The 23,044-nt window shown below is 50.9% G+C and overlaps 1 protein-coding gene and 1 pseudogene across 2 annotated transcripts in view; one reads left to right on the forward strand and one right to left on the reverse strand.

Annotated features, from left to right (window-relative positions):
* The first annotated feature begins 4,599 nt into the window (after positions 1 to 4,599).
* Positions 4,600 to 10,800, forward strand: LOC135995925 (large ribosomal subunit protein mL38-like; annotated as a pseudogene).
* A 2,187-nt stretch (positions 10,801 to 12,987) lies between these two features.
* The window catches only part of MAP2K4 (mitogen-activated protein kinase kinase 4), a 94,874-nt gene continuing 84,817 nt past the window's right edge, over positions 12,988 to 23,044 (reverse strand). The window contains exons 8-11 of one of the 2 annotated variants that reach the window (XM_065647563.1): positions 19,497 to 19,574; positions 18,336 to 18,484; positions 14,928 to 14,973; positions 12,988 to 13,509 (exon numbers count right to left, since the gene is read on the reverse strand). In XM_065647563.1, the coding sequence (XP_065503635.1) occupies positions 13,396 to 13,509; positions 14,928 to 14,973; positions 18,336 to 18,484; positions 19,497 to 19,574 (387 nt within the window). In that variant the 3' untranslated portion in view covers positions 12,988 to 13,395. The other variant, XM_065647564.1, reaches the window with a different exon arrangement.

The following is a 23,044-nucleotide window of genomic DNA, read 5'->3' on the forward strand; positions in this document are numbered from 1 at the left end:
AACTACTTGGAAAAGTGTTACGTAATCTGATGTCACCAACAGAGGTGGCTGTAGTACACGTTAATGGGCATCAGAGGGGAAACTCCTTTTGTGCCAGGGGAAAGCAGCAGATGAAATGGCCTGAGAAGCAGCCTTAAAACCTGAAGAAATAACTATAAGTCATCTCATGCTTGAGGTCCTGGCCCCATAAGGAATTCCAGTTTTCAATGAAAAATAAAAAGAAGCCCTCCAAGAATTAGGAGCCAGGGAACAGGGTGGGAAATGGGTATTCCCAGATGGTAGAGAAATGTTAAATAAGCAAATCATGAGGGAGGTATTAGCAATTTTACATCAGGAGAGTTATTGAGGAACACAAGCAATGTGTGACATAGCGTTATGAAAACATGGGTGTACTGGAATTTATACTGTAGCCAAGCAAATTTGTGAAAGGTGGGTGGTTTGTGAAAAAATAAATAAAAAGGCACTTAGAAAACAGCCTGCAGGAGGGCGGAGTCCAAGTTCACAACTCTTTCAAAATATTCAAGTTGATTTACCTGTAGCTGGTCAAATTAAATACACACTAGCGTTGGTTGATCACCTTGCCGGGTGGGTAGAAGCTTTCCCTCTGAGCACTGCCATGGTGTCAGTGGTAGCAAAAGTGATTTTAAAACAAATTATTCCTAGATATGGAATAGTGGAAAATATAGACTCAGATCAACGGGGACATTTTACCTCCAGGATCCTGCAAAGACTAAGGGACGGTTTAGAGATATCTTGGGATCTTCCTACTCCCTGGCATCCCCCTTCATTTGGAAAAGTAGAAATGATGAACCAGACCTTAAAGAAGCAATTGTCAAAATTAGTATTAGAAACTAAATTATCCTGGACTAGATGTCTACCTAGAGCCTTGTTGAGAATCAGAACTGCTTCTCACAAGGATATAGGAGTTTCACCTTATGAAAGGCAGTTTGGGCTACCATACCTGAGCAGAAATAATGGATGGACCCCACAGTTGAAACTAAGGATGTGTTTCTCAAAAACCGTATGCTCGGGTTGTCTTCTTTTCTATCTTCTCTCAGGCACCAAGGGCTTCTAGCACAAACTCTGCCTTTAGAGTTTGCAGCTCACAAGTTTCAGCCTGGAAACTGGGTCCTGGTCAAATCCTGGAAGGAAACTAAGCTTGAGCCAGATTGGGAAGGAGCATTTCAAGTTCTGCTGATCACTGAGACAGCAGTACAACAAGCTGAGAAACAGTGGCCTCATTACACATGGATTAAAGGGCCAATCGAACCTCAAAAGGACAAGGATGAGTGGCAAGTACCGACAACTGACGACCCCCTTCGACTAAAGATACAGAGATGAAAATGAAATGGAACTTTTGGGAATTATTAATCCTGTATTATGTAAAATTTACAAATGGGTTACTTAACATTGACAACACTGAAACTGCAGGTTCCCTAACAATTTGAGTAGATGCTCACCAGATCCTTAATTGTGGGGATGTAAGAGCTAAAGACAATCGAGTTAGGAAATCAAATACGTGTGTCGAAGGGAACTGAGTCTAAGGATTATTTAAATAAGTGCATGGGTTTTGGGATGTGAGTCCCTGCAGTGCAACCCTTTGCTAATTACAATACAGGGAATAGATGATTCAGTAAGTGGGGTTTATGGATCATGACCAGACATTAGTGGAAAAGATGCCCTGGGAAGGTTCAAAATGTAAGTGTTAAAGAACAATCGTAATGAAGAATTAATCAAAAGCCTCTAAACAGGGCCTTGGGTCCTGCCAAATGACCCTAAAGTTGTCACTGTTGTAGAAATATCAGATCTAAGAGAAACCTTTGAAGTAGAAACAGGATATGGAGATACAAATGCCTGGGTAGAATGGATCAAATATACAGTGCAAAGCCTAAAGAAGAGCAATTGCGGTGTGTGTGCACCAGGAAGGCCTGTGGCACAGGTGGTCCCTTCCCTCTGGGATGGCGCAAGGATTAACAGGGGATGCAGTGCATCTTAGCCTTATACCAAGACTCTACGGCATGGGGAAATAAGTCGTGTCATACTCTCTCCCTACTATTTCAAGCCTTACAGGGGAAAAATATCAAAATTCCCCTGGCATTTTCAGGAATAACTAGAAATCATACTGCCTGTCTCTCACAATGGGGCAGGAATGATACCGGGTTCCTAGGAACATGAGTAGGTGTGTAGAGTCATGGGACGTTGATCCTCATATGTCCTCAAATGCTTCTTGAGTGGATCTTTGGTGGTACTGTGTGAAGATGACACTTCATTCCATTTTACCCCCCGCATTGGGAAGGCACCTGTGACATTCTTCAATTGGCAATTCCTTTTACCCTGGCATTTGAACACTGTGATTCACCACGGCAACAGAAAAAGGAGTTTAGGGTTTTCCTTTGATGGCAGAATTTATGTCGATTCGATTGGGGTTTCCAGAGGGGTCCCCAATGAACACAAAGCAAGAAATCAAGTAATGGTGGTTTTTTAATCCTTTTTACTCTGGTCGATAACTATAAACCAGAATGCAGACTGGATAAATAACATTTATTATAACTGATTTATAAGTTATACTAGACAAGCAGTTAAAGGAATCGCCGAACAATTAGATGCTACTAGTAGAATGGCATGGGAAAATAACATGGTCCTAGATGCGATGTTGGCAGAAAAAGGTGGTGTGTGTGTAACCAGAGCTTCGCAAGGACTCACGACTTTAGCAGAAGAATTGGCTGAGAATTCAGGGATAGTCCACTCACGGGATTGTTAGAATCTTGGTTTGGAAAATGGAAAGAAATGATAGTATCTGTTTTTACTTCTTTAATTGTAGTAGCAGGAGCATTAATTTCTGTAGCATGCTGCACCATTCCGTGTGTACGAGGACTTGTTCAATGCCTTATTGAGACAGCTCTATCAAAGCAAATGCCGTTAGGGCCGCTGCCATACTCAGATAAAATGACAGTTTTGTGCACATGAATCTGCGTGTGCCACTACTTTGCTGACGGAGCTGGGAAGGAAATACTCATCCTTCTCTGGAGCCAAAAAGCCACACATGGTGGTTGGAGAAACTGCCAATTTGACCTTGAATGATGAAGCCAATATTTGAGGGTAGAAATCAGTTGACCCAGGTCCTTGGGTCTGGAGATTGCTCTGGGATGTTCTGGTTTTTAAAGGCCTTCTTCCAGAAAGCAACAATCCCAAGTGAAGTGTCCAAGCTGTTTTTTCCTCTCCGTGCATTTCCAAGGAGCTTTGTCTGATTTCCTTCAGTTTGTTTTTATAGTGACTCCAGGCTCACGCAGGGCTGTCTGGATTAGCTGAGGAAAGCTGTTGCTTTTACCAGAATACCCTGGTAACCAGTGAAACCAATACAGCTCCAGCTGCCCTGTTTGTCTGGCCTCCATCCCCCAGGGCGAGTGCCACTGGCCACCCGGCCAGCGCTACCGGGAGGCAGTTGCCCCCGTGGGGGTGGATCCCGCCGGCCGTGGCGCTGGCTCTGGGACAGGAGCTGCTGGGCTGGACAACCAAAGGCCTCAGGGCACCGCAGGGGCTCGGCCGAGCTGCAAGGCCGGGCAAGGCCGAGCTGTCACAGGAGTTCTGGTTGACAACAGGTTGACCATGAGCCGGCAACGTGCCCTGTGGCCAAGAAGGTCAATGGTACCCGGGGTGCATGAGGAGGAGCGTGGCCAGCAGGTCGAGGGAGGTGAATCCTCCCGCTCTGCTCTGCCCTGGTGAGGCCCCATCTGAGTCGTGTGTCCAGTTCTGGGCTCCCCAGTTTAAGAAGGACAAGGAATTATGGGAGAGAGTCCAGCGCTGGGCTACAAAGATGCTGAGGGGTGTGGAGCATCTTTCTCATGAGGAGAGACTGAGAGAGCTGGGGCTGTTCAGCTGGAGAAGAGAAGCTGAGAGGGACCTGATCAATGGGATCAATATCTCAGGGTGGGTGTCAGAGGATGGACCAGACTCTGTTCAGTGGTGCCCAACGCCAGGGTGAGGGGCAGCAGGCACAGACTGAAGCACAGGAGGTTCCAGCTGAACATGAGGAGAAACTTCTTTGCCGGGAGGTGCCAGAGCCTGGACCAGGCTGCCCAGAGCGGGTGTGGAGTCTCCTTCTCTGGAGACATTCAAACCCGCCTGGCCCGACCTGTGTGATCTGCTCTGGTGACCCTGCGTGAGCAGGGGTTGGGCTGGGGGGTCTCCAGAGGTCCCTTCAGCCCCAAACAGCCTGGGATGCTGTGACTCTGCCCTGGGGTTCCCCCCAGCATCCCCACTATGTTCCACAGCTCACAGAGAACTGCAGCTTTTCCTTTTTGGGCCGATTTCTGAAAAAAAAAATGGCTCTTGTGCTGGCTCCTGTCCTGGTACCCCGGGGTGACAGCAGGGCCACTCCGGTCCCTTCAGCGGGCTCTGCCCGGCCGGAGCAGCAAGGCCGGCGATGGGGAGGGGTTCCCGGGGAGGGAAAAGCCCGTCCCGCGGGGCTGGGGGGGCGTTTCTAGTCAGGCTCCGCGCTAAACAGCCCCGTTGCTATGGCAGCGGGGCCTTCCAAGCCAGGCCCGCGCGGCGCAGCCCCTGTCGCTATGGTAACGGGGCCTTCCACTGCGGGCGGCGCGCACCATGGCGGTGTCCCAGCTGAGCGCGGCGCTGTGCGGCGTCCGGCACGGCCGGTGAGTCCCGGGCCGGGGAGCCCGGGTTCCCCCTGGGCGGGCAGCGGGAGCCGCTCGGGGCGTGGCGGGAGGAGCGCTCGGGCGCCGGAATTCCTGGCGTCGCCAGCTCGCGGAGGCGGGGGTGGCTCCGGTTCTTCCCGGGCTCTCTCGTCTCTGTAGAAAGCGGGAACTTAACAGCAGAGTCAATTCTACTGTTCAGCGGCTTTCTTTATTTTATCAGCGCTGGGGAACACTGGGGATCATCCTCCCCTCGTTTTGCAGATGGTCAGAAAGCGTTTCTCATGTCATTGGTTAATGATGGGTGCGTCTTTTGTAAGTGAATCACAGGGTACATGACTTTAGCAGCTTCTCTTCACTCTCCATTCCTAGCTGCGCTCTCAAGCGGGCAGCCCCGCTGGGGCCGATGCCCAACGAGGATATTGACGTCAGCAACTTAGAAGCGCTGGAAAAATCCCGCAGTTTCAGTCGGTACTTGAGGCTGGGGGAGAAGGAGAGCAGGAAGCCGCGCTGGTGGCAGACGGGCCAGCAGCACAGCAGCCCCCAGCCAGGTACTCGCCCAAGGGGCTGCGCTGTGCGGGTTTTGCTGCTAGAGGTCAGGAAAGCTGTGGCTGGGGCCGCATTTTGCCCCAAAATGCACCCTGGAAAGAGCAGATGAGGGGCTTTGGCACAAGGTTGGCCCTTTTCTGATATAGAAGTTTGCAGAATGCAGATGTCTTCAGGGAACTGGATGGCAGTTTTCTGGAAGGAGGGAGGCTGGCCAGGACCTGCCAAGAGACATGGAGCAGAGTAAAGAAGTGGTTCCTTGGAATCACAGAATCATTTGATTGGAAAAGACCCTCAAGACCATCGAGCCCAACCATAACCCATCCCTGGCACTAACCCATATCCCTGAGAACCTAATCTCCGTGTCCGTTCAACCCCTCCAGGGATGCTGACTCCACCACTGCCATGGGCAGCCTATTCCAATGCCCAGCAGCCCTTTCCAGGAAGAAACTCTTCCCGGGATCCAACCCTAACCTCCCCTGGGGCAACTTGAGGCCGTTTCCTCTCATCCTAAACCCAGTAGTGTCAGAGGAACCAGAGCAGGAACCAGAGCTTTAGACCCCCTGCAGCAGATAATCCAGTTTGGCTGCAGAGCAGCCACAGAGACCAGAGCTGCTCCTTGGCTGGGAAACTGCTGGGTCTGGGGGTGCGATGAGCTGGCGGAGGAGGAGGAGGCAGAAGCGTGGAGGTGCAGAGGGAAGGCAGAGGGGCTAGAATCGAGTCTCTGCTGTCTTGGAGTTTGCGTCTCTTTCACAGCCTCTCTAACACTCTTCACGGGTTTTGTTTGGGGTATTTTGGGTATTGGAATTTTTCTTGTACGTGATTTTTTCACCTCTGTCTGAAGAGCCAAAGACCGACATCAGCCTGCCGCATGAGAAGCTGCTGCGGGCAGAGGAAATCAAGGCAAGAAAAAAGATCCTGAGGGAGAACCTCCAGAATGCTGAGATGGAAAGAGCAGCGTGGCTCCGGACTGGTCTGTGCCCCGCTGCCCGCTCCCTGCCCCGGCCGGGCTGGGTCCTCCGGTGTCACCTCCAGCATTTCCCTCTCCTCGTAGCGCTGATCCCCCTCGACAAGGTCAGAGCTGAGTGGGAAAAGAGCAGTGGCCTGTTCCACAAGCAGCGCATGGCTGAGTGGTGTTTTGTGACTTGTTCCAATGGGCCACGTCCCCCCCCTGGGTCACCTTGAGGGTGGAGTACAGCCAAGAAGACGAGCACGTTGTGCCGGTGTAGTATGGGAACATGATGACTCCGTCAGAGGTGTGTGGGGGGAGCTGGGCACAGCCTTGTCCCCACGGGAAGCCTCTGTGGTTTTGTCAGACGCTCCTGATGGGCATTGTCTGCCCCGGGGAATTTTGTTTAGAAGGGTATTTCCTCTGTGATGAACAAAACATGCTTCTTGGACGTGATAAAGACAGAGCTTTGCAACAGGATGGTTGTCTGTTAGCAGGCTGATGTTTATTAAGGCTCTGCAGGCTCTCAGGTGGAGCTGGATTACTTGGTGTCATGGCCATGCCTGGTCTGTGCTGTGTCCTGGCTGTGCCCGTGACCAGTTCGTGTTCTTTGCCTTGGAAATTATGACCTGGTCTTAATGGAACCTGTTGTTTCAGTGATTGACATTCTGTTTGTGTTGCTCGTTTAGGCTTCCAGTCCCCCCGCAGTGTCATCCGAGGCAGGTAAAGGCTCCCTGTGGACTGTGTTGCTCACAAATCCAGGTGAGTAACAGGTTCTTTAAAAAGAACATGTTTAAACAGGATTGTTTCCCTGTGCTGTTGTTTGCTGCTGTTTCTTTTGGCTGAACAGCCGAGACGATGCCGTATCTTCTGAGTAGGGATGTGGTACATATGCAGGAAAGATTGTAGCCTCCCCAAACCTGTAGCAGTTGAGAGATGAGACAGGACTGGTGTCGCAGTGTAGTGGAGGCAATTCCCTGACTCCCATCTTTTGTTTCCCTGCAGACTCCTCTCCCTCAGCAGTCTGCCTGGCAAGTGCATTAGCTGCCACTGCTTGCTCTGGGAAACTGAGGCACGGTAAAGCAGCTGACCAAGAAGTCCCTTTAATCTTGGAATAACATCTGTCGAGTTCTCATTTTAAGCTCAGTCCTATAAGAATGAGGTACTTTTCTGCTAGGAAAGAATTACTGGGCGGTCTTGAGCCACCCCCTTGGTTCAAAGCGGGTCTGGGGGTTCTCACTTTGGGGTTGATGCAAAGACCGGCCTCAAGTTGTGCCAGGGGCGGTTCAGATTGGATATTAGGAAACATTTCTTCCTGGAAAGGGTTGTAAAGTACTGGAACAGGCTGCCCAGAGCAGTGATGGAGTCACCATCCCGGGAAGAGTTTAAAAGGTGTGTAGATGAGGTTCTTGTGGACGTGAGTTAGTGCCAAAGTTGAGTTATGTTTGGACTCGATGATCTTGAGGGTCTCTTCCACCTCAAACGATTCTATGATACTATCACGAAGTCGCCTTTTTCTGTTGCAGATGGACGTTGAAGAAACGTGCACTCGGAGTACCTGCACTGGCTGGTGTGAGTACTGCACGTCAGAGCCGCGCTGCTGGGCTCGGGGAAAGCCCCAGTGGAGCGGGCAGAAACTCCTTCAACAGAGCTTGGGAATAAGGATTTGCTGAGACAGCTCTGTGGGTTCTCTGGTGCTCCTGCCAGTAGCTTCTTCACATGCATGTTCTGGCTCCTGCTAAAGATGCAGGAGTTCAGGTGTTGCTGCTGTTCAGCTTTCAAAACGCTGAGTGTGATTTTTTTTTTTTTCCAGTGAAAACAGCCTCTGTTGTCTGTTTGCTTGTCAAACAGGGCGTAGGTTACATCACAACATAGCAGAGTGATGTGCAATCCTGGGGGAATCAGCTGGCCCCTAAGGGAGGGAATGGGTATATAGTGAAGTAAACTTGTGTGTGTTCAGGACGAATATCCCAGGCAACGACATCCAGTCAGGTAAGGAGATCTGCCACTACCTGCCCCCCTTCCCTGCCATGGGCACTCGCTGCCATCGCTTCATCTTCCTGCTCTTCAAGCAAGAATCGCCCCATCGATTTCAGCGAGGATGTTCGGCCCACGCCCTGGTAATTGAGGCTTTGGCTGGGTGGGTCACGCTCTCTTGGCCAGGCTGTTCTTGTGTGTTCTGATGACAAGGTCATTACTGCTGGAGGAGAGCAGGTTCCTTTGTCTGCAGGGTTGTTCAGGGCTGCTCTGAGTTTGTGTGTCGCCTGAAGCCACAATCCCAGCCCTGCAAGCACTATGCTGTCCTGTTGCTTTAAACCAGGCAGTTAAGAAAGTGAGGTTTTTTTCCTGCCTGGAGCAGAAATGTGCAGAGAGCTGGAGAAGCTAGGAGATTTTTGATGTGCCTTCCTTTTCCACCTCTGTTTTATAGACTCTGAGGTGATGTGGGGAAGTAGTTGCCTGCCAGAGTGCTGCAAGAAAAGAGAGTCACCTCAGCTCTTGTGCTTGTGTTTTGTTTCCAGCCACAGCGTCAAGATGCGAACCTTTAGCACATTTGACTTCTACAGAAAGCATGAGGATGTCCTGACCCCGGCAGGGCTGGCGTTTTTCCAGTGCCAGTAGGACAACTCCGTTGCCCATGTCTTCCATCAGCTTCTTGGTAAGAAACGGCCTGTGCGGGGGACTGGGGGAGCCGTGACGCAGCCCTGGGGTGAGGCACAGGGCCGGTGAACGAGCTGTGCCCATGGGCTTCTGCTTGTTCCTGGCACTTGTCTGGGAACTGTTACAGCACAGACTTGGCACTTATGGAGCCATCCTCCTCCAAACTAACAGCAGTCTGAGGAAACAACCTCTTAAAAGGCCATTTTGAATGAGCATTTTAAAATAACACCAAGAGCTTTCACCAGGGCGTGCTTGACCAGCCCTGGTCGGTGTGTGTGTGGGGGGCCCTTGCTAACGACGGAGGGCCTGGCGTTCGGATCTGCGCCGTCTCACTATTGCCCTGTGTCACCCCTTTACAGATATGAGAGAGCCCGTGTTTGAATTTGTGCAGCCGCCCGTTTACCATCCTCCCCAGGTGAAGTTCCCATGCCACCAGCCCCTGGACAGATAGAGAGACACCAAGGAGCCCATGTATGGCATTTACTAGGGCCGGGCCTCCCCTTGAGGTGCTCTGCTCTGCGCTGGCGGGAAGGGCTGGGCTTATCCTTCCCATATTTTGACTCTGGGGACTGTGGCCCCCACAGGGTGGCGGGAAGGGAGGATGGACCCTCCTGCCTTGTGCTGGCATCTCGTCATGGGCAGAGGCACTTTGTGCCGAGCGTCCTCTCCGTCACCTGCTTGTTCCTGGGGAGCAGAGCCCGACCCCCCCCCTGGCTCCAAGCTCCTTTCAGGCAGGTCAGAGATCAGAAGGTCTCCCCTCAGCTCCTGTTCTCCAGCTGAACCCCCAGCTCCCTCAGCCGCTCCCATCACACTTGTGCTCCAGCCCCTCACCAGCTCCGTTCCCTTCTCTCAACTCGCTCCAGCACCTCAAGGGCTTTTTTGGTGTGAGGGGCCCAAAACTGCCCCCAGGATTCGCGGTTTGGCCTCCCCAGAGCCCAGCACAGGCCGGTCGCTGCCCTGGGCCTGCTGGCCACACCAGTGCTGGTACCAGCCAGGGTGCTGGTGGCCTCTTGGCCACCTGGGCACACGCTGGCTCATGTTCAGCCGCTGTCACCAACACCCCCAGGTCCTTTTCCACTGGGCACTTTCCAGCTGCTCTTCCCTGAGCCTGGAGTGTTGTTGTTGTGACCCAAGTGCAGGACCCGGCACTTGGCCTTGTTAAAACGCAGAAAACTGGCCTCAGCTCATCGATCCAGCCGGTCCGGATCCCTCTGTACGGCCTTCCCACCCTCCAGCAGATCAACACTCCCACCCAACTTGGTGTTGTCTGCAAACTCACTGAGGGTACACTTGATCCCCTTGTCCAGATCATTGATAAAGAGATTAAACAGAAGTGGCCCCAGTACCGAGCCCTGGGGACACCACTTGAGACCAACCACCAACTGGATTTGAACCTGCCTGTGCAGCAAACAAGGCTCTCCTGTGAGCAGCTCAGCGGCACAGAAGGCTCAGCAGCCTGCCAGAGAAGTAAAATATCCCCAGGTCTCCCCACGCTTTTTTTTTTTTTTTTAAATTTAGCATGGACAGTTTCAAAGGCTGCTTTTCTCTCATACAGCTGCCCCTGGAACGGCCTGGAATCCAAGTGTTCCAACAGCTTTTAATGACTCTTCCCAGTCACATCTGACCTTTTACAAAACGAAAATAACAAGGTCACAGTCGCATCCTAGTTTTATTACAACTGACCTGCAGGCAAAAGGATAGAACTATTACATAAACACTCTGATCCATGTATAATATGTTAAATAGAGGAGGAAGTCAAACCAGGATACCGGATAAAATATTCTGAAGCTCTTTGAAACAGTTATGTTCCTGAGCTCCACTTTACAGACAATAAGGCAACATCCCTGCACATCAGCTTTTTTATAGTTTTTATACATTTTTCTATGGTACAAGAAAAAAAATAACCAGAGTTCACAATGTACAGTTCTTACACTATTTTCACAGCTTCTGAACACTATACACCCTTTTTTTAATAAAGATACATTGCAATAAATGGTGCACCCTTAGTTTATAATAATCTGTGTTTAATAAGCTAAACCTGTCCTTCTGTACTGCCACCCATGCCACAGCACCTCAACCCTGACTTTGTCCACTCAAGCTCAAAGCTTCGTGTTTCCATTTTCCATCTGTCAAAAACAAACTGGTTGTGCTGGTAACGAGGAGCTCGGGATGGGGCGGGCGGCATAGCGGCCCCAGCCCTGCCGAAAGAGTGAGTGAGGCAGCTGCGTTGGAGAGAAACCGGTTTTTGGGAGGCTCCATGTCAGTGCCAGCCCTCCAAAAGGGTTTTGAGCTCCCTGTCAGCGGGGAGGTGTGACTCGGAGCCCCTCTGCACACCTCTGTCGCTCCTGGATCTGTGTCTCCTCGGTCCCCCAGACAGCACCCGTGGGACCCAGCGCGGCCCAGGTCCCATTGTGGTGGCTGAAGGCTGGTGAGATGAATCACAGCTGCAGGGACTCACCAAGCCTGAGAAAAGCCGAGTTTTCAAGGCTACAGGTCTGGGGGGGGTGGAATTACGGCTTTAGATACGCTGCGTATCTTGTTCAACTGATCCACTTGATCCATCAGAGCTGTTGGGAATGACTAGTGACTACAGCAAGCTCTGCCTTGTCCATTTGGGGAAGACTTTAGCGGCTGCCTCGCCTGAGGAACACAGTCCATGGAAGGCTGGAGGACAGAACCTCCCTGTGCCCAAGTGATGGCATCGCCGTTGGCCGCGGCGCCGTAGGGACCAGCTCCCATGGGCAGTGGGATGTGGAGCTGCCCAGCTGTCACAAACACCAGGTGTCCACAGAACCGCTGCCTTGGCTCTCTCCTGTCCCAGCCCAGCAGCCAGGGCAGGGACGTGCTGGTCTCCAGTGCTCCTGCATCAGCCCAGTTTGCACTCGACAGCATTGGCTTGACGTGGGAAGCCCGCTCCTCAGGAATCCTGCCAGTACTGCGGTGTTTTCGCTCCCATTGCATCTTTAGCTCTTTGCGTCCTGGGTCTGGTTTCGCCACAGAGCTTTGACAGCAGGTTGCTCTAACAGCGAAGTCCTACCAAGTGCCTAAACTAGACAATTCAAAATGTAAATCAGAGACTCTGCAGCCTCCATGGTATCCCCAGTATGCTACTAAAGTGCCTGAAACTGCGAAGTTTTGAAAAAAATAATGTTTTTAGGAACAAATTATTTTTTAAAACCATGCCAATCATAAAAAAAAAAAAAAAAAAAACCCACAACACCCCAAACTGATGCACTTTTTTGCTCAGCAGAACGCCAGAAGATGACAGCTCACCTGGCCTTGCTGGGTCAGCTGAAAGCCCACACGACATTAAATGCTCTATCATCTCCACCTCATCTCTGTCTGCACCAATCTCAGTGAGGTTGGCCCTAGGGTGCAGTAACAAGGCGGTCACAAAAAAAAGAGGCTACATGCCGGGAAGGTGGTGAATAAGGTCTCTATGAGCCGAGCAGAGCGTGATGCAGCAGCTGGGTGGGCACAGACCCTGGGGCGGTGGGGACGTCCCCACCCACCTGCCTGCAGAGTGGGAAACACTGGGAGGTGACAGCACCGCTGGGCTCGTCTTGGGGGTCAGTGAAAAAGCGCCAGTGTCAGGGCTGGGGACAGGGAGGACCACAAGAAGCACTGGCCAGAAATCACAGACATTCATTTGCGGCTCATTAAAACAGCTGCAGACTTTGAAAGGTGCTGGTTGAAGTCAAAGCAAAGCCAGCTGGTGGTGAGTGCTGTGCTGCTATAAATCAGGTCACAAGCAGGTTAAATTCAATCGAGTAGTTTAATAATTCTTCAGGTCAAAGGTCTTATCTTACCAGGTAACAATTTACAGGACACCTAGTTAAGAGTGAAGAGTGGTTGGCTTGGTAAAAGGAGAAAGAATACATTATGTCTCATCTCTGAATAGTTTAATGTTAGCCTCTTTCAACGCAACATATTTTTGGTAAAGACATACTCACTATATTTAACATGATCTCTCTTTAACAGAAGTTCAGCTGAGCACACTGTCCCCAGGAAGTACACTGTGACTGTAAAGCAACAGAATTTCATAGCAGTATATCTATTGCACTTTGTGAAGAATAAAATTCTCCTTTGCCTTTCTAGTTCCAGAAGGCAAAGCATCTCGTTGGTTAAGCAAGTTCTTCTCCCTCCAGGCAAAGTCTCTTAATGTTCAGACAGACAACGCCTAAATTTTGTTTGTTTGCTTTTTATTATTACTTGAAACAACAATTGGAAGAGTTTGAGAGAAAAATCTTTCCAGTAGCTGCTGAGAAGTCTCCAAGTTTTGAGTCTAGAAATGAATTTTAGGTGCTATCCAATCACAGTCAACAAATAAATGTACTTATTTCCACATTTCATGAATATGTCCACAAAAGAGCAAGATGAGGTCTCTCTTTGACCAACACTAACACTGTGTGATCAGGTATTACAGGGATGCACTTTATATGTGACAACAGTATACAGACAGGATGGAAATAACACCAATATTATTGCACATGGTGTCTGGGCGAGCATTAAAAACACTGCAATATGTGATGAAAATTCTTTACAGCTTGTTTTCTCTCAGCCCTTTTTCTAGAGTTTGATGTAGCAGCAATATCAATCGACGTACATTGGAGAGCTGGGAGTTGCTGGCATTTGATCCAGGATTTTACAAACATAGCATGCAACATCCACTGTGCGTTCCTCATACATCAGGATGAAGGGATGTTTCTGGAATCAGATAAAGAGACAACAAGGTTACATTCACCCTTCTGACATGCTGGCTACCCTAGATAAAAGCATATGGATTTTCCTGATTCAAGAACCCAGGGCTGTGTGGTGGTTGTGGGACAGCAGGACATCACCGGGTCCATGGCTTTGACATATGGTGAATCCATAAGGTGTAGTACAGAGGTGGGGTGGGACTCTGGATGTCAGGAACTGCTGGGCAGGAGGCAGCGAGGGTGCAGCATCAGCAGCATCTGGCTCCTTTGCAGCCTGGACATGCACTGAAATACTTTCAAGAGAAGTTTCATCGTCAGCGTTGTCAGCAACAGGGAGGCAGGAGTGACAGGGAGACACAGCTTGCAGAGGTCAAACAGATGAGGATGCAAGCCCAGTTCTGAACTCAGACCCTCTGCTCTACCCAGGAGGCCACACACAGAATGACAGAACGGTTTGTGTTGAAGGGCCCTTCCCAGCTCCCCCAGTGCCCCCCCTGCCATGAGCAGGGACATCTGCACCAGCTCAGGTTGCTCAGAGCCCCGTCCAGCCTGGCCTGGGATGTCTCCAGGGATGGTTCAGCCACCACCTCTCTGGCCAACCTGGGCCAGGCTCTCACCACCCTCAGGGGCAACAATTTCTTCCTCATGTCCGGCCTGAATCTCCCTCGTTTAGTTTAAAACCATCACCCCTTGTCCTATCACCGCAGGCCCTGCCACTGGTGGGACCCAACTCAAGAGAATCTGGGAAGTAACAACACGGTGACTCTCCGGGTCAGGACTCCAGGCAAACTCCTTTTGTATCCCACCACCACCATCAGGGACCAGTGCACAGCTTCACACATCCCCCGAAGAGGTGGCTTCCAGACACCCAGAGCTCCTTGAAGGGGCACGGTTGCCAAGCGTGACTTATCCAACTCAAAAGCCTCACAGTGTTCCCTACTTCAGGACACCCCCATCAGACAGGCTCTGCTGCTGTCTCACTCCAGAGCCGTGCTCTTGCAGGTATCGCTTTTTTCTGAGCGCTCTCAACCTCGTTGCGCGGCCAGTGCGTTGGAGGCACTGACAGGTGACGGTGTCGGTCAGCTGTTCACCGGGGTTCCTGCGCAGTACCAGGGCCCCAGGCACAGGCGGCATTCACAGCACGGCCAGCGCGCTCTGCCCGGGCCTGCCCACCTCCCGGGTCACTGCCCCTCTGCAACGGGGCACTGACCCCCATGCTGATGTCCTGTATTTATGTACAGGCACTAATGATCTCGGCCATCACCATGACGACAGGCCAGAGACAATGACAGGGAGGTGGTGACCTTCTGCAGGCCACGGAGCTGAACGCCCTGCCTTGATGGCCTGAGGAGACAAAGAGTGACCTCGGACGCGTGACTCAGCTCCGCTGTGTGACCGGCACAGGCAGCCCCGCTTCACACTCACCAGAAGCTCTTTATACTTTGGCCTTTTGGACTCGTCCTTTGTAAGGCTAAAGAAAAGCAGAAAGATAATTAGGAGAAGGTAGGATTGGGGAAATTGTTACAGACATCAAACGCAATTTTTTACAGAACACAACATTGAATTCACTGCTGTCACAGTGGGATTCACTGCCTCCCATGCCAGTCAAGTCCAGGAATTTGTTTTCTGGAAGAACCATCCTTGTCGCACTGAGTGACCACAGGGTCTCCCTCCATCCCCACACGGGTGAGCAGCAAGCGTGGCAACCAACAAGTCCTGCTGGGGCAGAGCTCAAGGGAGCTGCAATGCGAATGTCACCCTGACTGCTGCTGCTTCCATATGGAGACGGGTTTGGCTGCAGCACAACCACAAGTTTTGGGAGCAGCAACCAGCCTGTCTTGCATCCAGGCGGGCAGCGGGGAGCCAGCACTGCCCGCCAGGGCACGGGCCGGGGACGCAGGCACCACGCCATCATCTCTGCAGGGCCCAGGCTGCAGCCGGCAGCAGACGGCCAAACTGCTCTGCAGGGCCAGCTCAGGGCTCCTGAGCCCTCCTGGCTCATCCCCGGCACTGGTGGCACATGAAGTGCCGAGCGGGCCACCAGCAGCACGAAGGGACAGGGGAGGTGACAGGGCTGCCCACAGGCCAGGGGGGCTTGGCTGGAAAGCGTCCCCTCCCGTGGGGCTCCTCAGCACCCCAGCCAACCACCAGCCACCCAGCCCCAGTGCAGAGGGATGGCACCGACAGCAAAGGCCACCAAAGCCCCTATGACAGGGGACATGGCAGGGGACAGGAGAAGCGATGGCGATGGGAGCCAGAGAGGCAGCAGGACAGGGTTTGGCAATGTCCTGAGAGCCAGAGCTGCATCGCCGGGAAGGAAACTGGGGGATGCGGCATCATGTCCAAAGGAGGGGAGCTCAGTCCAGTTCCCACCAGCTGCATTTCCATCCCTGTGGGCTCTGGCTGGACCTTTCTAAAGCTCCAGCATCGCTACAGTGTGGCCCCAAATTATGCAGAGAAGCGGAAGGTAATTAACGCTGCTCTTTTCTGTACCTGCCTGCAGAGCTGCAGGGGCAGAGAGGGCACGAAATCCCACAGCTGCTGAGCAAACATGCTCGCTTCAGGCTCTTGCTACCCAACAGCAATTCATTTTCTAACCTCAGTGAGTCTGGGGGTTCACATACACTCTTTGCAACTCCTTTAAGGCAACTAGTCAGAACTTCAGGCCACAGACCGAGTTTTGCTCTGAAATTTCCATGCAGGCTTTCATAAAGTAGCCCTAGAAATCTTCCACTTCTTTTCCAGCTCAACATGGAGCTGCCGGTCAGGAGAGGCCATTTGCAGCACCGGGCGCCACAGGGGCCCTTCGCAGAACAGCCCATCTCCTGCTGGGCACCCCCGGGGCCAACGGCTCTGCCCGGCGCACAAACCGCTCCGAGCTGCCAGCACGGGGCTCCGAAACCAGACACAGCCTGGAGACTCTGCAGGCTCTGGAGCAGAAACCTGAATCGCTGCGAGCACTTCTAGCTGACGTGTGACTTCAGACAGGCACCTGACACAGGGGGGCTGAAGGGGAAAAACGTTTCGCCCAGGCATTTGCAGTGCTGTTGGGATCCAAAGCAAATTGCAAACCAAACCAAACCAACAAAAAAAACTCAACCCAAACCAAAACAAATCCCAGAAACTTTTTAACATTATTGAAAAGATCATTTCCTCACTGATTTAGCACAGCCAGCAGGCAGCAACACTGCAGGACTCTCTTGAATGCACAAAACCAGAAGATTATAAGATTCGCATTTGTAGGATAACACCCAGGGCATTTATGCCACCACCTAAAATCGCAGTGTTTTGGAGACTCACCTGCCTGCTTAGCAGCGCGATTACTGTTTCCACGTAACTAAAGGTTATTCAGACAAATATTTATTACAGTATTGCTGTGAAGACATCATAAATATTCCAGGCAGAATTCAGATTATTTACAAAGCCAGATTAAACAAAAACCAGAATTAGACTGAAAAGTGCCCCGTGCTCTATGCATGCTGGCAGCAGGCCCTGGGAGGCATAAATGAGCTGGAAATGTGAATTGACACAATCAGACCCACAGGCCAAAGCTGCCCCACGGGCTGCTCTGCTGGGTGAGCTGGAGCCCAGCTCACCAGCGCACACAGAGCAAGCTCTGCCTTTGAAAACTCTGTAACGACGAGATGGAGAACTACGTGGGAAACCAACTACTGCTTGTACTGTACATCAGGAAAGCAACTCTGACTTTCAAACAAACTACTATACCATTTTGGCTGAAAAATGGCAACTTCTTTTGAGCAGCAAACCATTTCGCCGCTGTTTTTAGCGGCCCAAAGACAATAACCAGGCCTTTCTTACAGCCAGCTGGAAAGTGGAACCTGTGCTCCATAAAAATTCGTAATTCTGAAAGAGAGTAAAATACAAACCCAAAAAACATCTCCAGCAGACAGAAAACCCTGAAAGAAAACCTCTTGAAAAACTGTCTACAGCTGGGTCTTCCCGTGTCACAGAGCTTTGAGATGGACACCCCTGTGCTGGGGATGTCCACCACCTGGCTCTGCCCAGGGCAGAGGGTCCCAGAAGAGACACGCAGGTCTTGCTGACGGATCTCTTGTGACTTGGTATTAGGTTAATGACATTATGTTGATCACCTTTCACATTTTGATAGAAAAATACTCCACAATCAGCCCTCAACCTGAGCAGGCCCACGCAGATGTGGCAGGCAGACAGCCCCAGCCCCTCCTGCGCCAACGCTGCACCCCTCCAGCCAAGGCTGACCGCTGCAGAGGCCCTGCCCTACACAAAACCATCTCTAGTCTTCATCTTGACATACGATTGACACAAGACATGGAGTGAACAACCAAGCCAGCAACCCGCTCCAGGCCCTGGCAGTCACTGCGCTGAGCAGAGCTGGGCGGGACTGCTCCGCGTCTTGCCAGGCAGGACCAGAGCAGAGCCTCTGCCCAACCACAAGACCACACTGCCTGTGTCTCACCTCCTGCCTGCAAGAGAGGGGACAAACAGCAGGTCTGTCACAGCCGTGTCATACCAAGGAATGGGATGCACAGGCCAGGCCCTTACCTGGTCACACAAACCTCCTGCCATGGGGCTCATCACGTCTCTCCCAAGCACAGACTCTCAGAGGTTTTCTCCTCATTCTTTCCCTGAAGGGCAGTTTCCAAATGTCTGCTCTTTAGCTCCCACCCAGCCAAGTCTCCCGTCACCTCCAAAGCAGTGAAATGCGAAAGGTCCTCACCGTCACGTTAGCGCAGGAGTGCGAAACCGAGGAAGCGCTTGGCGTATGACCCCTGCCCAATATCGAGCAACAACAAAACAAGACAAGCCAAAGTGCTTTCAGTAGGAAACACTTACCACAAGTTGACGAAGTTGATGAAACTCGGGGAGAACTCCCTTTCCTCTGAGTTGCTCAGCTGTGGTGGGTCTCCTTTTACTACTTGTGTCAGCTGGTCAAACACACTGTTCCACTTGGGGTAGGGGAATCGCCCCGTGGCCAGCTCATACTGCAGAGAGACAGCTCAATCAGGCCAAGAAAGAAAACGTGTGCAGGGACCCTGAACCTCCCAAAAGGAAGACTAAGATGAAGTTCATCCCATTCCCCACGCAGAGCTCAGCTGAGAGAAGAGGAGGGGAAGTTGTACCCACCACCAAGTTCTACTGCCTGCGTTAGCACCTCCAGGTCTACGCTGGCTGCGCCACGCTTTCACGTTGACGATATCTTCTCCCCCACTGACTATAAAATGAACCAATGCTCTCACTAAGGTGTTCAAAAGCAGGAGAGTAAAATCCTCCAGTCCCTTCCCAAGCATCCTAACAACCACTAGAGAAAATGCATAATGAGAATCACACAATTGTAGAATGTCTCAAGATCCTCCTGTAAGGATCGAGTCCAACCCCCTGCTCCTCACAGGACAATGAAAATGAGCATTTTGAAACAGCAGTGGGGAAGACAGAAGCTACTGGTTCATACTTATTGCTTCTGCTTCCTCTTCTACTTGACTGCCTTGAGAAGGGAAGATTTTTTTTCCATTTATCAGTGTGTGCACCCAGCAGTGCTGTGGTTAAGCCAGGGGGGAATCAGCAACCAGGATCGAGGATTAAGTCTTCTGCACAGACGAAGCACACCAGGTGCCAGGGCTGTGAGAGGCTGATTGACACAGGCTGGCTGCTCTGTTCTGCACCACCACGCTCACCATCCCTTCTCGTTTGAGATTTTGAAGACAAAATTCATGTATGATCCAACATCTCTTCCCTGTTCACACCTCTTTCTCTGCAAAACATGGCTCCAGCTCAACATATCCTCAGGGGTTCAGGAGAGCCATCTGCCTTGAAGGGAGTTCTATGGTTTCTGAGCCAGGAGGTGCCCGCTTCCATCACAACATGCAAATCTTCCCAGCAGAGGAGCTGGGCTTTGCTTCAAGCATGTTTGACACCAACCAACTCCACCGCACTGCAAAGCCAAGGCCACCCGCTGGGGAAGGTCCCGCGCAGCGACGGCTGAAGCCACGCACTTACCAGTGTAATCCCCAAGCTCCAGACATCCGAGCGGACATCGTAGCCTTGCCTGGATGCGCTTGGATCTATCCTTTCAGGCTGAAACGGGAGGAAGGACCAGTCAAGATCTGTGCCATGCAGGAAGGAATGAGAAGCATCTACCAACTTAGACAAAACTCTTAAGTTTGTCTCACTGGGCAGAGTGTGGCACAGCTCTAGAGGCAAACGTGTTGCTCGGGCAGACGTACCAGCCCAACAGAGAAACATCTTAAGGAATCGAACAGTGATTTTATGGACATATAGTGCACAAGGTGACCTGAAACAGCAGTTCAGCACAGTCCAATCCTCTTCTGTTTTGTTTAGTTTTGTTTTGCTTTCCTTTTGTACAAGAAGCTAGAATAATTTTTACTATTTATTTAGTTTGGTTTAACTTTAAGATCTCTTTAATACAAAGTCTTGCTTTCTCTGTTTTTACAGCAAAGTTGTCCCTAGGGATCATAAGAACTGGAATAAACATAATCTCATCCACCAGCCCAGGGAACTGAGGTTTAGCAGCATCTATCAGAACTCTTCTTCCCAACCGTCTGCTGGTTGCTAAACCTCAGGAGGTATCAAAACCAATGGATTTTAAGAACAGCTCTTCTTTACAAGGTTTAGGGTAACCCTTGAAGGCAACTATGTTGTTACAAGGTCTTCAGCATCCAAAAAGTTTTCCACAGAAAACAGTATCAAGACACATGTGTGATTTGCACCTAAGAGTGAGTTATCCAGAGAGGTGAACCAGCATAAAACAACTTTAAACTTTGCATGTCATCTTTATGAGAAACATCAATTCTGCCTTCTTTTGTTAAAAATGTAATTAATAAAATGTCAAAAGAAAGAGGGTCTCCTTCAGTTTTGACCACAACAATAACAGAGACCTGAATTGGCAATAAAACACTAAATTACCAAGTACAGGAAACACCATGACAGCCCTGGTTGCTTTGTAAACTAGATTTTAATACAATTTCATGTCAGATGCCAGCTGAAGACTGCCACACAATGAATGAAGTCCTGCCCACCACACGTGCACGCCCACATAAAGAACAGAGAAGTTGTTTCCACCAAGTTTCAGTGGTTCTTCATGTGGCTTCTCCTACAACCTTCTTGTCTCCACCAGTCCTCAGCAGATGGTTTACTGCCCTCCCAGTGCTACTGGTGTTTTATCGTCCCTGCTTCCAGTGACAGCATCTGCTTTCAAACAGGCTGGCTTCGAGGGCCATGTCCTGAACACGCTGTCTTCCCACCCTCCTGGGGCTGCCTTTCGCTTTGCTTTCTTATCCCCTATTCATCTTAAGCTCACGTATTAATAATTCTTCTCATGACCTGGACAGACTTTTCAATGATTCTGGTGGGAGGGCACGCAAAATAATAAAGTTACCGAAATTAAACTGAAACCTGCCATCAGCCCTTCACATGCTCATCTTGTAGCTCAGTCAAAAGCAACCACACACTGCAGGTAAACCCGCATTTCTAACTGCTCTCAACCCAGCATCCTCTTTGCTGGAGGAGTTCAGTCGTTCCAGACTGGGTACACCGTATCAACAGTTACCAAATCAGCTAATACCAAATTAATTGCTAATATAACCACCCATTTATTTTTAAATGCAGGGAAAAGAAATACAATGACAATTTCTGCACAATTTTATAGCTGACAGTGGGCAATGTATGTGAAAACAACAAGAGGGGTGAGGATCTGAATGGAAAATGTCTATTCCCAGCCCCTGCTACTTGCTTATTTCAGGGTAGGAAGGATTGATAAGCAGTAAACATGCAGGATCTGGATGCTCTGGGATGTTTCAGGAGGTTACTGGACATTTCAGTAAGAAGCAAAACATCTCAAGGAGGATCCTGTGGATGAGCATTGGCTCACACTCGAGCTCAGAAAGGACAACAGGAGACCAGACTTCTAAATCAAAGCTGTCCTCTGCTTGGAAGTAACACATGGAATAACATCACCTAATGGGTATAAAAAGACCTCTGAATGCTCTCAGTGATGTATTTCTGTGAACAAAATACGCATGAGAAAGCAAACACAAAATGCCAGTAGTAGGAAGGTGGATAGAAGAACATGGCATCAACAACAGATCATCATTAGAGGTGGCCCAGTAGGCACCTCCTCTGTCCCCTTGTCCAGGAGGTTACGGACTGAAAAGGAGTTTCCAGGGACTTTCACCAATCACGCTCAGGAGCGATGCTGTGTCTACCCTGCCCTCTCCCAATGCCATGGGCAGCACGAAGGACGTTTCCCTCCCCAAAAGCTGTGTTTGCCTACGGTCCCCACACAGCTCCGCAGCCCCCCCAGTACAGCCGGACTCCAACACCAGCAGCGCCCAGTCCTGCGTGGTGGCTGTGGCACCAGCCAGTCCTGCCTTCCCTCCGCGCAGGGCTCCCCTGGCATCCTCCTGCCTCGAAACCCTCCTGCCGGGCACCAGCAGCTTCTCCTGCCTCCTTGGTTCCCAGCAGCAAGAGTGGATGTGAAGCAGACCAAGACCTTCCCTGCACAACAGCATGGTGGTGAGCAGGGTGAGGGAGGTGATTCTCCATCTCTGCTCCACTCCTGTGAGATCCCTCCTGGAGCACCGCGTCCACCTCTGGGGTCCCCAGCACAAGGAAGACACAGAGCTGGTAAAGCAGGTTCAGAGGAGCCCCAGAAATGATCCGAGGCTGGAAGAGCTCTGCTGGGAGAACAGGCTGAGAGAGCTGGGGGGTTCAGCTGGAGAAGAGAAGCTCTGGGGAGACCTTAGTGCAGCCTTTCTGGACTTAAAAGGGACCTGTAAGAAAGACTTTTTAGCAGGGCTTGTAGTGACAGGACAAAGGACAATACCTTTAAACTGAAAAAGGATAAGTTTAGATTGGACATAAGGAAGAAATATTTTAGAGTAGGGTGGTGAGACATTGGAACAGGTTGCCCAGAGAAGCTGTGGATGCCTCAACATCAGAAGTGATCAAGGTCAGACTGGACAAGACTTGGAGTGACCTGACCTAGTCAACAGAATGGGTTTTGGATTGGATGATCTTTGAAGGTCCCTTGCAAGCAAAAACATTCTGAGGTGTGATGACTGTATCAATGCCACCTGTGCTGCAGGCCACTACAGACCACTGTCCCACAGCGAGGCAGCTCTCCAGGGCCATGGTCACCACCTACGCCAGGCCATAAGCATTTTAGCAATGCAAGATTGATTTCCTGGCTGACACGTACCTTCCCAGCATGAAAATCACAGTCACTTTGCAGGAACAAGGACAACCCTGTGACAAGAGACTGGCCCTTTAGTCCCACCATGCTCCATGTAAGACATGCCACCCATGCGACAGACGCTGGTGTGCTGGAACAGCAGCTGGTGGCCGGACCCGGTGCGCTGCTGGGGACACATCACAGTCTGGAGGCTGCCACCAGCGAACAGCCAGCACAGGGTCACACAAAATTACGGGAGTGCTGGTCTTGCTGGTGCCAGGACTCCCGCACTGCAGGTCCGTAGGGATGTGTCGCAGCAGAGAAGCTCACGAGCCACAGGAGGACTTGCTGTCCA

Source organism: Caloenas nicobarica, chromosome 18 (genome assembly GCF_036013445.1).
Source record: "Caloenas nicobarica isolate bCalNic1 chromosome 18, bCalNic1.hap1, whole genome shotgun sequence".
Taxonomy (NCBI): domain Eukaryota; kingdom Metazoa; phylum Chordata; class Aves; order Columbiformes; family Columbidae; genus Caloenas; species Caloenas nicobarica.